General features: G+C 37.7%; 1 protein-coding gene across 1 annotated transcript in view; it reads left to right on the top strand.

Moving 5' to 3' along the window:
• UCHL3 (ubiquitin C-terminal hydrolase L3) overlaps positions 1 to 12,832 on the top strand; it is a 47,488-nt gene that overhangs the window by 12,546 nt on the left and 22,110 nt on the right. The window contains 4 exon segments of the mRNA XM_075138923.1: positions 1,016 to 1,144; positions 6,026 to 6,182; positions 6,556 to 6,641; positions 7,733 to 7,780. Of these exon segments, the coding sequence (XP_074995024.1) occupies positions 1,016 to 1,144; positions 6,026 to 6,182; positions 6,556 to 6,641; positions 7,733 to 7,780 (420 nt within the window).

Genomic DNA, 12,832 nt, shown 5'->3' with positions numbered 1-12,832 from the left:
GAGGCCCACTTCTCGAGCTTGTCCAGGTCCCACTGGATGGCATCCCGTCCCTCAGGTGTATCAACCGCACCACTCAGCTTGGTGTCATCTGCAAACTTGGCTGAGGGTGCACTCGATCCCACTGTCTATGTCATTGATGAAGTTTTAAACAGTACTGATTGATTGATGAATATCTGATTAAAGTGAGAACCCAATTGTAGGCTGAGGTTGTCAAAGCTTAGTAGGTGCTACAATCTCTCTTTCCTTCTTAAGTGGCTTAATGTTAGGTAAAAGATCCAAAATCACTTTGTATTGTGACATACAGCTGTAGTATAGGAAAGATGATCAGAAAGCCTTTGGCTTAGACGCTGTTCAGAAGTTCTAAAGAAGCAACTGAGAATTACTTGATTCATGATTATTGTCTGGCGCTTAATCTTTGTGTAATTCAAAATATGTTACTCTATCATAATTTGAAAGGATTTTTCATGTAAAAGAACACCTTAAAAGGTACTTAGTAAAATATGTATCTTGTGTCTCTTTGCTCAAAAGGCTATCGAAGATCACAATTTTTTTTGAATTGCTGAAACCCAGCAGCTCCAATGAGCACTGGTGTTAGGTATTCTGAAGTACTCATGGAGTCAAATAATATCATAAGTTTATTCAGATGTGCTCTGACCCATGATTTCTAGTTAAAGTGAATATTCAGTACTTTTCTATTTCGTGACAAAACACTTTCAAAATGGCTGAAATGCTTTAATGCTTTAGTAAATAGTGCTGGGAGCGTTCACACTTCCCTTTCATAAAGCTATTTAAATAAATAAAACATGGGGATTTTGTGTGTCTTTGTTAGCACTACGATTTATTCAGCCTTATTTATTAAAACTTGAATCTCATTTACTGTCCTTTATTCTCCTTAAATTTTGGAAAGTATGGGTTGTTGCAATGTATTTCACATTGTAAATACTCTGTTATACTACTTAAAAGATAGGTATATGAGCGTACTCATTTAATATTATTCTATTTTTTCCTTTTCCAGTTTCTCAAACAGTTAGGTATACATCCTGACTGGCAATTTGTAGATGTTTATGGTATGGAACCAGAACTGCTTAGCATGGTGCCAAGACCTGTCTGTGCAGTGCTACTTCTCTTTCCAATTACAGAAAAGGTAAATGTTTATTTAATAGTCAGCTAATCGCTTTTGTTGTAAATGAAATGTGAATGAAGAGTTTGAATCTTGTACTTTAGTGTCATAATAGAATCAAACCTTATGATTCCTTCAGAACCTTCTTTTGATAACCTTACATGTGTATTTCCAATTTCTTTTCAAGTTGGAGTGGGAACAGCTAATGTAGAAGCAGAGGGAAATACGCCTCACATTTTTCTATTACAGACAATTTAAGGCACTGTGAAATGGCTCAGTTTTGCTACTTTTAGCAGAAAGCTACGATAGCATAAGTAAAATAAGCAGTAGGGTGTAGGACTACATCAAATGCAACTACTTACTGAATTTTCATACTGTTGCACTGACCAAACTTCAAACCACTTTCAGTTCAGTCATCAGTACCAATGTGGCTTTCGCTTCTTGGACAGATGGGGCATATTTCTAAGATGAAAGAGAATTCCCCTCCCTTCTTCCTCGATGTTAGACTTTGAAATACTTGGTTTGGTTAAATCTTCAAGTCTGCTTATTTTGTGTCATCATATGCTTCTACATAGAGAAGACATCCATCTTCCATATCTCCTTTGAGTGTTACGTAGGTTGAAATGTGTGATTCATATCGATCTTTCCATTTATAAAAACCTTGTGTTATTGTGATAAGGTCAGCAAAAAGTTTGAGGTGAATCTGCCCAAAGTTCTTCCTTTTAATCTGTCTCTCAATAAGAACACATGGTTTATAAGGACAAAGCAGTTAGCTATTAAAGCTTAGCTTCTATAACAAAACCTGTTTAAATGGAGAGAAGAGCGACCTACTCATTAGGTCCTATAAACCTTTGCATTCTCAGTTTCTTCAAAACAGCTATGCAGGCAGTCCTTTTCAGGCTTGATTTCAGCCACCTTGATAGTTTTGAATTTAAGCAAACTCTTAACTGTTCTCACCTGTCTTCAGGAAATTTCCTTTCTGTCACTTTTGAGGTGTTGTTTTCTGTGTGCTGTTGTTTCTGTCTTGCTGCTTGAGCTACAGGTCTGAGCTCCTTCTGTGACTGTCACTTTTCTTTTGCCTCCCTGCCTGTGCAAAATTCCTTTCTTGGATCATGCTATGGGAGCATCATCCCATGGGAAAGAACAATCTTCCTCTTGTCCCAGAAGGTGTATCCAATTTCATCTTGAAGAAGCATATGACAAACAGAATCAGAGAAACAGCATATGCTCTGTTGCATTGATCAGTCAAATTTGACCACCAGCCAAATATCTGAGATTTTATCCAGCATGTTAATCCTTCAGAAACATAAAAGACACAAGTGTTTCTATCAACTGCTTAGCCTGAGTGTGTGAAGGCTGAATCTTTCATGTGAAGTCCCAATGTTCAGAAGCTTTTGTTGTTCAGTGTGAACTCCACAAGACTCTTCAGCATTATTTTGTATTTCTGGAGTACTTTTCCCCTCCTCAGTCTCCCTTTCACTAGGGCTTGTTATATTATATTTTCATTTAATTTATTATTTATTTATATTTCTCGTCTGTGTCTACCTTTATGAAAACGTGCCTCTTAATTTTGCTGCTTTTGTATACACTTTTCTATCATGTCTTTGTTCTTCTGTCGAGAAGTTCCTTTCTTTCATATTTCCTATGTATCAACTTGCTTGAACGTGCTTTTAGAATCATAGAATCATTTAGGTTGGAAAAGACCTTTAAGATCATCAAGTCCAACCATTAACCTAGCACTGCCAAGTCCACCACTAAACAGAGTCCTTAAGCATCACATCTACACGTCTTTTAAATACCTCCAGGATGGTGACTCAACCACTTCCCTGGGCAGCCTGTTCCAATGCTTCACGACCCTTTCAGGGAAGAAATTTTTCCTGATATCCAATCTAAACCTCCCCTGGTGCAACTTGAGGCCATTTCCTCCTATCTTATCACTTGTTACTTGGGAGAAGAGACCGACACCCTCCTCACTAGAACCTCCTTTCAGGTAGTTGTAGAGCACAATAAGTTCTCCCCTCAGCCTCCTTTCCTGCAGGGTAAGCAATCCCAGTTCCCTCAGCCGCTCCTCGTAAGGCTTGTGCTCCAGGCCCTTCACCAGCTTTGTTGCCCTTCTCTGGACAGACTCCAGCACCTCAATGTCTTTCTTGTAGTGAGGGGCCCAAAACTGAACACAGTATTCGAGGTGCAGCCTCACCAGTGCCAAGTACAGGGGCACGATCACCTCCCTAGTCCTGCTGACGACACTATTTCTGATACAGGCCAGGATGCCGTTGGCCTTGGGCACATAGCCGGCTCATATTCAGCTGGCTGTCAACCAGCACCCCGAGGTCCTTTTCCTCTGGGCAGCTTTCCAGCCACTCTTCCCCAAGCCTGTAGCGTTGCCTGGGGTTGTTGTGGCCGAAGTGCAGGACCCGGCACTTGGCCTTGTTGAACCTCATACGTTGGCCTCGGCCCATCGATCCAGCCTGTCCAGGTCCCTCTGCAGAGCCTTCCTACCCTCGAGCAGATCAACGCTCCCGCCCAACTTGGTGTCATCTGCAAACTTACTGAGGGGGCACTTGATCCCCTCATCCAGATCATGGATAAAGATATTAAACAGAACCGGCCCCAGTACTGAGCCCTGGGGAATATCACTTGTGACCGGCCACCAACTGGATTTAACTCCATTCACCACAACTCTTTGGGCCCAGCCATCCAGCCAGTTTTTCACCAAATGAAGAATACACCTGTCCAAGCCATGAGCAGCCAGTTTTTCCAGGAGAATGCTGTGAGAAACTGTGTCAAAGGCTTAACTAACGTCTAGGTAGACAACACCCACAGCCTTTCCCTCATCCACTAAGCAGGTCACCTTATCATAGAAGGAGATCAAGTTAGTCAAGCAGGACTTGCCTTTCATAAACCCATGCTGCCTGGGCCTGATGACCTGGTTGTCCTGTATGTGCCGTGTGATGGCACTCAGGATGATCTGCTCCATAACCTTCCCTGGCACCGAGGTCAGACTGACAGGCCTGTAGTTCCTCGGATCCTCCTTGGGGCCCTTCTTTTAGATGGGTGTCACATTTGCTAACCTCCAGTCAACTGGGACCTCCCCAGTTAGCCAGGACTGCTGATAAATGATTGAAAGTGGCTTGGTGAACACTTCTGCCAGCTCCCTCAATACCCTTGGATGGATCCCATCCGGCCCCATAGACTTGTGAGCGTCCAGGTGGCATAGCAGGTCATTAACTGCTTCCTCTTGGATTATGGGGGGTTTATCCTGCTCGCCGTCGCTGTCTTCCACCTCAGGGGACTGGGTACCCAGAGAACCACTGGTCTTACTATTAACGACTGAGGCAAAGAAGGCATTAAGTACCTCAGCCTTTTCCTCATCCTTTGTCACTATGTTTCCCCCCGCATCCAATAAAAGATGGGGGGGCAAGATACTCTTGTTAGATAATCTTAGGGTTATTGTCCAGTTTAAAGGTCAATGACTTTCTTAGTCTGCATTGTAGGTTCTAAACAGAGTGAATACTGTGAGCATTGGGCATTTTGGGCATGGTCCAATGAATACGTATCATGGGATAGCTCGGGTTAGGAGGGACCTGTTGAGGTGATCTGGTCTAACCCTTGCTCAAAATCGTATTTTCAGTATTCTCAACATGTATATATTTATTTTTGCCATGGAGTTTATTTTGGTTGGCAGGGAGTGAATGGCAGCTATATTGTTTACCTTCTGTAATCTCAACTTTTGTCCAATTATGCTCTATGAAATTTTTTCTCAGTTGAGGCTATTTTTGTTAACTTGTAGATAAGTGATGTCAAATTAAAATGCTTTGTAAATGCTCTTGCTATTACTTAGACCATTCAGAACATTCAGACAAGCTGCAGGTGTGAAATCATGATGCTGGAAAAATTTCTTGTTTCTGTTTGTCACTGACGATACATAGAGTCTGAGAGAAATTTCTCGTGGGTTTTCAGGAAGAGTTACTTGATAACATTCTGCATTCAAACTTTACTTTTGTCATACTTGTATAAAAAGCCCATCTACTTCAATTTTTTTTTTTGGTCTGCAAAAGTACCTAGTAAAAGAGGCAAAGGAGGAAGTAAGAACAGCATTGTCTGGAACATTTGCAGTTTTCTTTCATATTTTTTCTGTTTGAGATGAAAATCTTAAAATTTAAAAAAAAAACACGAACACAAACCACCAAAAAAAGCCCACCAAACAAAAACCAAAAAACCACACCCCCCAAAAGAACCAGCAAACCACAACCAAAAAAAACCCCCACAAAACCAACACACTGTTGCACGGTACAACAGATGTTAGTCAATTATGATCTTTACAAAACAAGCGCTTTAGATTGTTCAATCAAACTATATTATTTATTTTATTACAGAAAATAAACATTCATTTTATTAGTACAGCTTTTGAAGGGCCTGTTTTGAGGCTGTGAGCATTATATAAATCTTATTTTATATTCCTGCAAAAAATGAAATGTAAAAATGGAACTTTTAAGAATGCTGATTAAACACCTGATGTATTATGGTTTGCTTGATAGTGCTTTGAGACCTCTGTCCTTAAAAGCTTCTTGTTGGATTGAAGAGTGTCGGTGACAGGTGCTCAGATCAATGAAATATTTTGAATGTTTTGAAATTATGTTAGATAACGCATATTTCAAAATGTTGTTTCAAGTGTGACTGGTTTTGGCTAGTGACAAGGCATTGGTTTAAGAAACAATATAGAGCTGTTCAGTTGAGTAAGTTTACATATACTTGTCAGACCAACATACGTTAAGCGTTTCAAATTACAAGTTGAGTTTTGGTTTTTATTACTTAGCTGTTGCTTTTTAAAAATTATTTTTGCTTGAATAATGTAGCCAGTATCTATTTGTACTATTTGTGAAATGTCTGTAACTTTCCCACTAGTATGAAACCTTCAGGACAGAAGAAGAAGAGAGAATAAAAGCTAAGGGGCAAGATGTCAAATCATCAGTGTATTTCATGAAGCAGACCATTAACAATGCTTGTGGAACAATTGGGCTAATTCATGCTATTGCAAACAACAGAGATAAAATGAACTTTGGTAAGTTTTTTTGGGTGGGTGGGCGGGTTTTTTTTGTCCGCTTTTCCCTTTTTTCCCTTAACTGTGTGGAGGCATGCAGGGAAGGATATGTTTTGTACTATTTTCTGTGAATATAACCATTCATAAAGGGCAATCTCTGTTCAAAGAGCATTTCTACCTATAATTATAAAAAGAGTATTTCATACTAATCCATGAACTAAAGCACTCGAAACATTGCAAACTGCAGCAGGTAGCAATTCCTCTTGCAGTCAGCCTTCAGTGTCTTAAAGATACAATGTAATTATATCTCTTGTTGGATATAAGCATTCTGTAAGCATTGAATGAAGTTGGAGTTAAAGTATGACTCTAATTATGTCTTCTTTATTTTTTTAAGAAACTAATTCTTCACTGAAAAAGTTCCTAGAAGATTCATTATCTATGACTCCTGAAGAGAGGGCCAAATATCTAGAAACTTATGAAGTTAGTATCATGTGTTTTTACTTTTATTTAAAATGGTATAAGAATTACTTGCATGAGCAGGTACTGTCCTTAGGACTTGATCCAGTGAAGCACTTAAACAATTCGATTTTACATGTGAGCTTGTGATCAGACAGTTGCTACAAAGAAAACCCTGCTTTGGTAGTTTAAAGTATTCCTGCCTGCCCATAGCTCAGTCAGCAGAATGGATTTTGTCAATGTTCCTCATTAATTCATTGGCTTAGTTTAAAATGACTTTGAAATGGATGAGAAATGTGTGCATAATCTTTCTGGTGGGTTCAGGATGCAGTTTAATGGTCAATTTAAGCTGATCTGGGGCTATTGCTGAAAGGATGGTCCTTCTGCTGCCTCCTTTCATTTGTGCCTTCTAGTCTTTGGCTGTAGCAGTTTGGGGCACACAAAGAGCTGATTTGGCTGAAATATAATCTCTTTCCTCCACCACCCCAAACAATTAGATGAGCCAGCTAATAGTGTGGTTAGCCAGATCATTAATGCTGTTTGAAAGGATGCGGCAGAAACATCTGGCCAGTGGTGGAAGGGGAGGACGGTGCTATTGCTCCTGATGGTAATGATGATCCTCTCTCAAAATGAAAATCTCGATGATTTCCAAGTCTGAGTTCAATTTAAGCTTATTGTGAAGCCCTCAGGAATAAGGGTGTTAATATGTGGCTGAGGGAAGTAGTAACAAGTAGAAACAGTAGAGGTTCAATGACGTTTTCTATAGAAATGTTGGACACAAGGTGTCTGATCAGAGCTTCTATCTAAAGTATTTTGCCTGCTCAAGGAATGATATATAACAAAAACACTTGGCTGTAGTGTTTTCTTGTGTAAAAGTGCCATTACAAACTGTTAGGTATTTGATTCGAATTACTGTGATGAAACTGAAATACTGGTCTTCTGAGATCCTTGGAAGTAGAGATTATTTGTTTATTAATTTTTTAATCTGTTTATTACAAGCACTGAACAAAAATAGTTATACCTATGGCATTTGATGAAATGAAGAGAATAAAGTGATTCTTAAAACACTGAAAGTCTCTCATTTAAAGTCTGATTGAAATATGTTTTAATTTTAGGCTATTCGTGTCACTCATGAATCCAGTGCCCATGAAGGTCAGACTGAGGTATTCATTTTTAAAAAAAATCTTTGTTAATAACTACTTTGAGTTGAATATAATTAAAATGAAAACAATCATATGTTAAAGGTTTACAGTGAAATGGAGATTATTGCTTGGTTTGCAGTATTATCATTAGTCAAAAATCAGGGCACAAAATCGAGTGGCATTGTTGAGGGGGAAGCCAAACTTGAATCTTGTTTGGGTTTTTATGTTTGTTTGGGCTTTTTTTTAAGCTTTTATATAACATGGATGATCTTTTCAAGCTTCATTTCAGAGTAAAACAGCCAGTAATAGTATTTTTAATGAAAGTTGAGCTTTTGATGTTGCAAATTTGTAGGTAAGACTGTAAGTAAGATCTGTTGTAATCATACAAGTGGAACAAACATTTTATGAGAGTCTGAAAAGTTTTATTTCAGGAAGAGAAATAGTACAATACTTGGTTACTTGGTTTGCCATTGTGTATGTGCTGTTTGTATACAAATACTAATTCAGATAAAGTCTCAGTAATACATATATTTATAAGCTTTTATCCACCAAAAGATTGGGTGATATTAAAAAACCAAAACAAAACACAAAACAAAACAAAAAAAAACCCAACCTGAAAACCAACAAAAATCCTTAAAATAAATGTAAACTTAACAGTCAACATTTTTCTGCTTCAGTCATACTAAGGCAGTTTTTCATTTTTCCAGTTCAGATTTCAGTATCTGTTCCACAAAAAGAAAATTGATTAGATTGTTGCTAGCACTGCTTTCTTTGACAAAGAGAGGAACCCTTCTTTGTTTGGCTGTGACTCCAGTGGCTCATGTGCTTTCTTTTTTTTGAAGTACAGTAGATGAGGTTTTCTTTCTTCTTATGGCTTATGCAGTGTCTTCTAAACAATGCTGGAGAAAGCAAAGCAGTCCTTTCTGCTCCCCTTTGCCCCACCATCTGGAAATGAAGATTAAGAGAATTGTTTTAACCATTTCTATTGTAGATACTCAACTTCCTTTGTGATATTTTCTTTAAAAAAATCCTCACACTCTTGCTTCTTATATCTTTCTCTAAATTAATCAAGGTTCTATATTTCAAGAAGAAACATCAGAACAAATTCATATTTCTTTTCACTTTCTAAGTGAGAGACTCCAAAAAATCTTGTCTCTCTTCTTTACAAACGAGTCCTTTTCTAGATATTCTTGGCAAGCTCGGTAAGAGAGAAGCTATGGGGATTATTCCCACAAGTTGCTGAAGACTGAATCTTTTCCTAAGAAGCTTGTGAAAGAGAAAAACTTCTTTAATTGTTTTGATGTCCTGTGACATTCATCAAGGGAATGGTTTGTCTATGCAGAAATTATGGAATGACTGGGAAAGAAAATGCAAGGGCTATGTAGTTCCTGAGAGTCTTCATAAAGATTCAGGAAGCATCTAAGTGATGATGGAATCTCCTAATAAGGGACAGTTAACTTCCTGAACTTCTACAAATTAATTTGTTCCTGATAGAGATAACCACAATACAAAAGATTAATAATTGTGTGGAAAGATGAAGACTTTTTTTCATAATAAAAATTTACAATATTGTCTTAGCAACCATGTCTAAACACAAATATTGAATAGGTAGTTTCCATGTCAAATATTTTTTATTCCATTTTGCATAACTGAATATGGAAGTAATTAAATATGGATATTCCTTAGACTGGTAAAATAACTTTTTCCTGTCTTTCTGTTTCCAAAGTTTAAACAGTACAATGCCTGAATACATGTCCTAGGACCATTTTTCAGAACAGTTCTGATCCATCAACCAAGGAGGGAAGAAGTAAACAAGTTATCTTTCTGGAACATCTAATTGCCTGAAGATCCTGTCCTACCATAGTGTAGTTAAATTGGCAGCAAGGCCTCCCTTTTCGTCTGTACAGGAGGAATTGCTTTACTTTAAAGTACAATCCTTTTTAAGCAAAACAAAGCTGAAACGTGAATATGCTGAGAAGTGTAATTGAGTGTTGCAGTGAGTTAATCTCCTAGTCATCTTCCTTCTAATGGTACATTTTAAATGTTGCTGTATACCTCTTCATGTAGTGGTGAAGGGACTGATGAACAGCATGCCCTTGAAGATGCTGAAGTTAGCATATGCAGGTCATACAAGGATGTTGACTTGTCCTGCAGGGTAAGTTGATAATTTCTAGCACCTTTGGAGCAAGAGAGAAGAGAATCCCATTCCTCCTACACATCCGTTATTGTTACGATTACTTTCCTGGGAATTTAAACTTCCTTTCAGAGCACTGGAAAGGAACATGTTTGCCTTCCTATGACTGTTGATTTTTGTCGGCCCCCCCCAATAGCCAGGGCATTTTGCATAGAAATCTTTCCTTTGAATTAAGCGGCTTATGTAGTTGCTTAATGTTAGTAAGTGCTGTCCTTTCCAGGAATTAAAGGTTAAGAAAACTTGCAGGCCTACTCTTTTAGGATGATTAACGTGGCTTGCGTGCTTCCTCAGAATAGCCTGCTCTGTGGGTAGTTCTGTCCCTTAGGTAGATATTGCATACTACTGTCCAGTCACATTCTTCTGACAACGTTGCTTAAGCTCAACTGTGTTAGTGTAACTGCCAAAAGTGGGATGTATGGCAGTCAGCTTTGCTGACTTACTTAACCTGGTTAAGAAGGTTTGTAACTGCTTTCAAGATTCTGTTTTTTACTTCCACCATGCAAAACACACCATCACACCACTGAGATAAAAGTAAAGTTTTCTGGAATCTTGAGATGTAGAAGGTTTAAAAATAGCAAAGAATACAGACAGGTTCTCTTCTGATAATAGTTCTTTTTTCTGGGCTCTGATTTCTCAGATATTTAAGGATTCAGCCTTTAATGTTTCTAAGTAAAGCTTTTATTTGTTGATTGCTCCTGACAGTCTTGCTAAGTCTTCACAAGCTTCTTTTTCATCTCATTGGCTACTTGATTTTTACAATATGCTAGTGGATTTTCTGCTTTTGTTTCTGTTCCGTGCTTGTGAGTATTTTCAACCTCGAAATAAAGCAAGTCTATCTAGAAATAAAAGGTTAGAAGTAATAGAGTAAAGCAATGCCATCTTTCTAGTATCTGTGTGTTCCATCTATTCGTCTTGTCTGGTGGGTAGGATTTGTTTTGGTTTTAGGATAATCTGTACTCAGGATTTTTTTTTTTTTTTTAATTTCGTATGTTTTGAAGAAGAGTTCTATTTGGGGAAAAAAAGTATTTGACAAGATATTACTTGTATAACTTTAATATTAGTGGACTGTTAGATTCTACATTCCAGATAGTGATTGCTGGAAGAGTTACGGTGATCAGTTTGCTTCTGGGATTTATCATTAATGTGTGGTCTATTTAGATGAAGCATTAAGATGAAGTGCTAAACAAATGGATTATGGATTGAAGCTGAGAGCTATAGAGCGTTCTGATTTGATGGGTGCTATAACAGGCTTCCCAAGTTTGGTAGCTGTGATTAATTTGCCTAGTTTCCAAAAAAAAAAAAAAAAAAAAAAGGCTGTGTTCCTAGCCATTTTATATAACTTTTGGTATTGCATTTAAAACTTTTACAGGCCATCTACAGACTGGATTAGAATTGAGTATTTTGGGGAGGTTTTTTGTATGAAAATATGTGAGGTTTTTAATGAAGTTTACTGAATTTTTATTAAATTACTTAAATATTTTCTTAGAGAAGTTTTTTTGTTCTTTCAAAGAGATTAAATTTTAAGAACAGTTAAGCAGTTTTCATTTTGCTAATTCATTTCAGGTTTGCAAATTAAAAGGATTGTAAATTTAGGCTTATCCTTCAGACCAGGTTTTGGACCAGGTTTGTTTCAAGTTTTTTGTTAAGACTCCTGGATTCTGTGGCTCCATGGCTCACTTTTTTGTTACAGTAAAGCACGTAAATAGATAAAGCAGTCCTATGGGTACTTCTATGTGTAAAAAATGTAGGTCTGTTTAAAATTACTTTAGTACCAAGCAGTAAGATCTGGGAATAATTCCACAGGAGAAGCGTGGTGTTGGTTTCAAGGGTGGTTTGGTTCTGGTCCCGTGTTCCAGTACCATAATGAGGGCAATTAATGTAAGACTGTTGTAACAGTCTTTCTGTTAAACTTCATGCTGCTGAAGCTTACACTTTCTCTAGTGACAGGTATTTCATATCCAAAGCTGCCAAAAAATGGATCTAGGTCTTTACGGTAAAGGTTCATGGATCCAGCTCACTCTCCTTTCTATGTGATAGCTCCTGGAAGGCAGCTATTGCAGAGACTGGAATAGTTGCCAGCTACTCAAGATCCTCTTTATTCTTTCTTGAGTCTTCTACTGAGCATATACTTTTGTTTATAATATCTAGGATGTCTGAAGATGTGGAAAATATAACCTGCTTCCTTGCGGAACTGCACACACTTTTAAGCTGGTCCTTATATTGTTGCTTCATACTGAGCAGTGTTGTTCTGTTTGTTTGTTTTGCATTTGGTTTTTTTTTCTTTTTCTTTTTGTTCTTCGGGTGCTTCCTTCAGCAGTTCATGAACTGCTGAAACCCTGTACTACCACACATCTTAACATTTCTGATAGCCTCTTATAAAAAAAAACAAAACAAAAACAAACCCTGAAAAACCACAATGCTTCAAACATGTTAAAAAGACAATACAGACAATACAGAGCATCTGCATTAGCTGTCTAATCTACAGTGATCGTTAATGAAGAAGTTATAGCAAAATCTGAGGGAGGAATAGTAGCAATTAAGAGCACTAATCAGCGTTAGGTTCATATTTAACTTTTTTTGTATTACTATCTTGGGTTGCTTTCTTTGAAAACAATCATGGTAACTATTTTCAAGTAACAGATCAGAAAATCTGAGGGGAGAGTTTTGTGAAAACAGGAAAACGTCGCTACATGAGAGAGACTTCCAGGTCTAGAGTCTTTTGCAGAGCAAATAGCCCTTTTGAATTTGGAGTTGGGGAAGAAACTTATTTTGTATCCTACCTACTCATTTTCATTAATAATAAAAAGTTACTATAGAGTTTTCTGAGAGAGTAGGAAAGGAGGACAATGCGAAGGCACACTTGTTACAGAAATAAACCG

This window comes from Calonectris borealis, chromosome 1 (genome assembly GCF_964195595.1).
Source record: "Calonectris borealis chromosome 1, bCalBor7.hap1.2, whole genome shotgun sequence".
NCBI lineage: Eukaryota > Metazoa > Chordata > Aves > Procellariiformes > Procellariidae > Calonectris > Calonectris borealis.
Note: the sequence above shows the minus strand (reverse complement) of the source record. Positions and strands in the feature narration are given on the sequence as shown.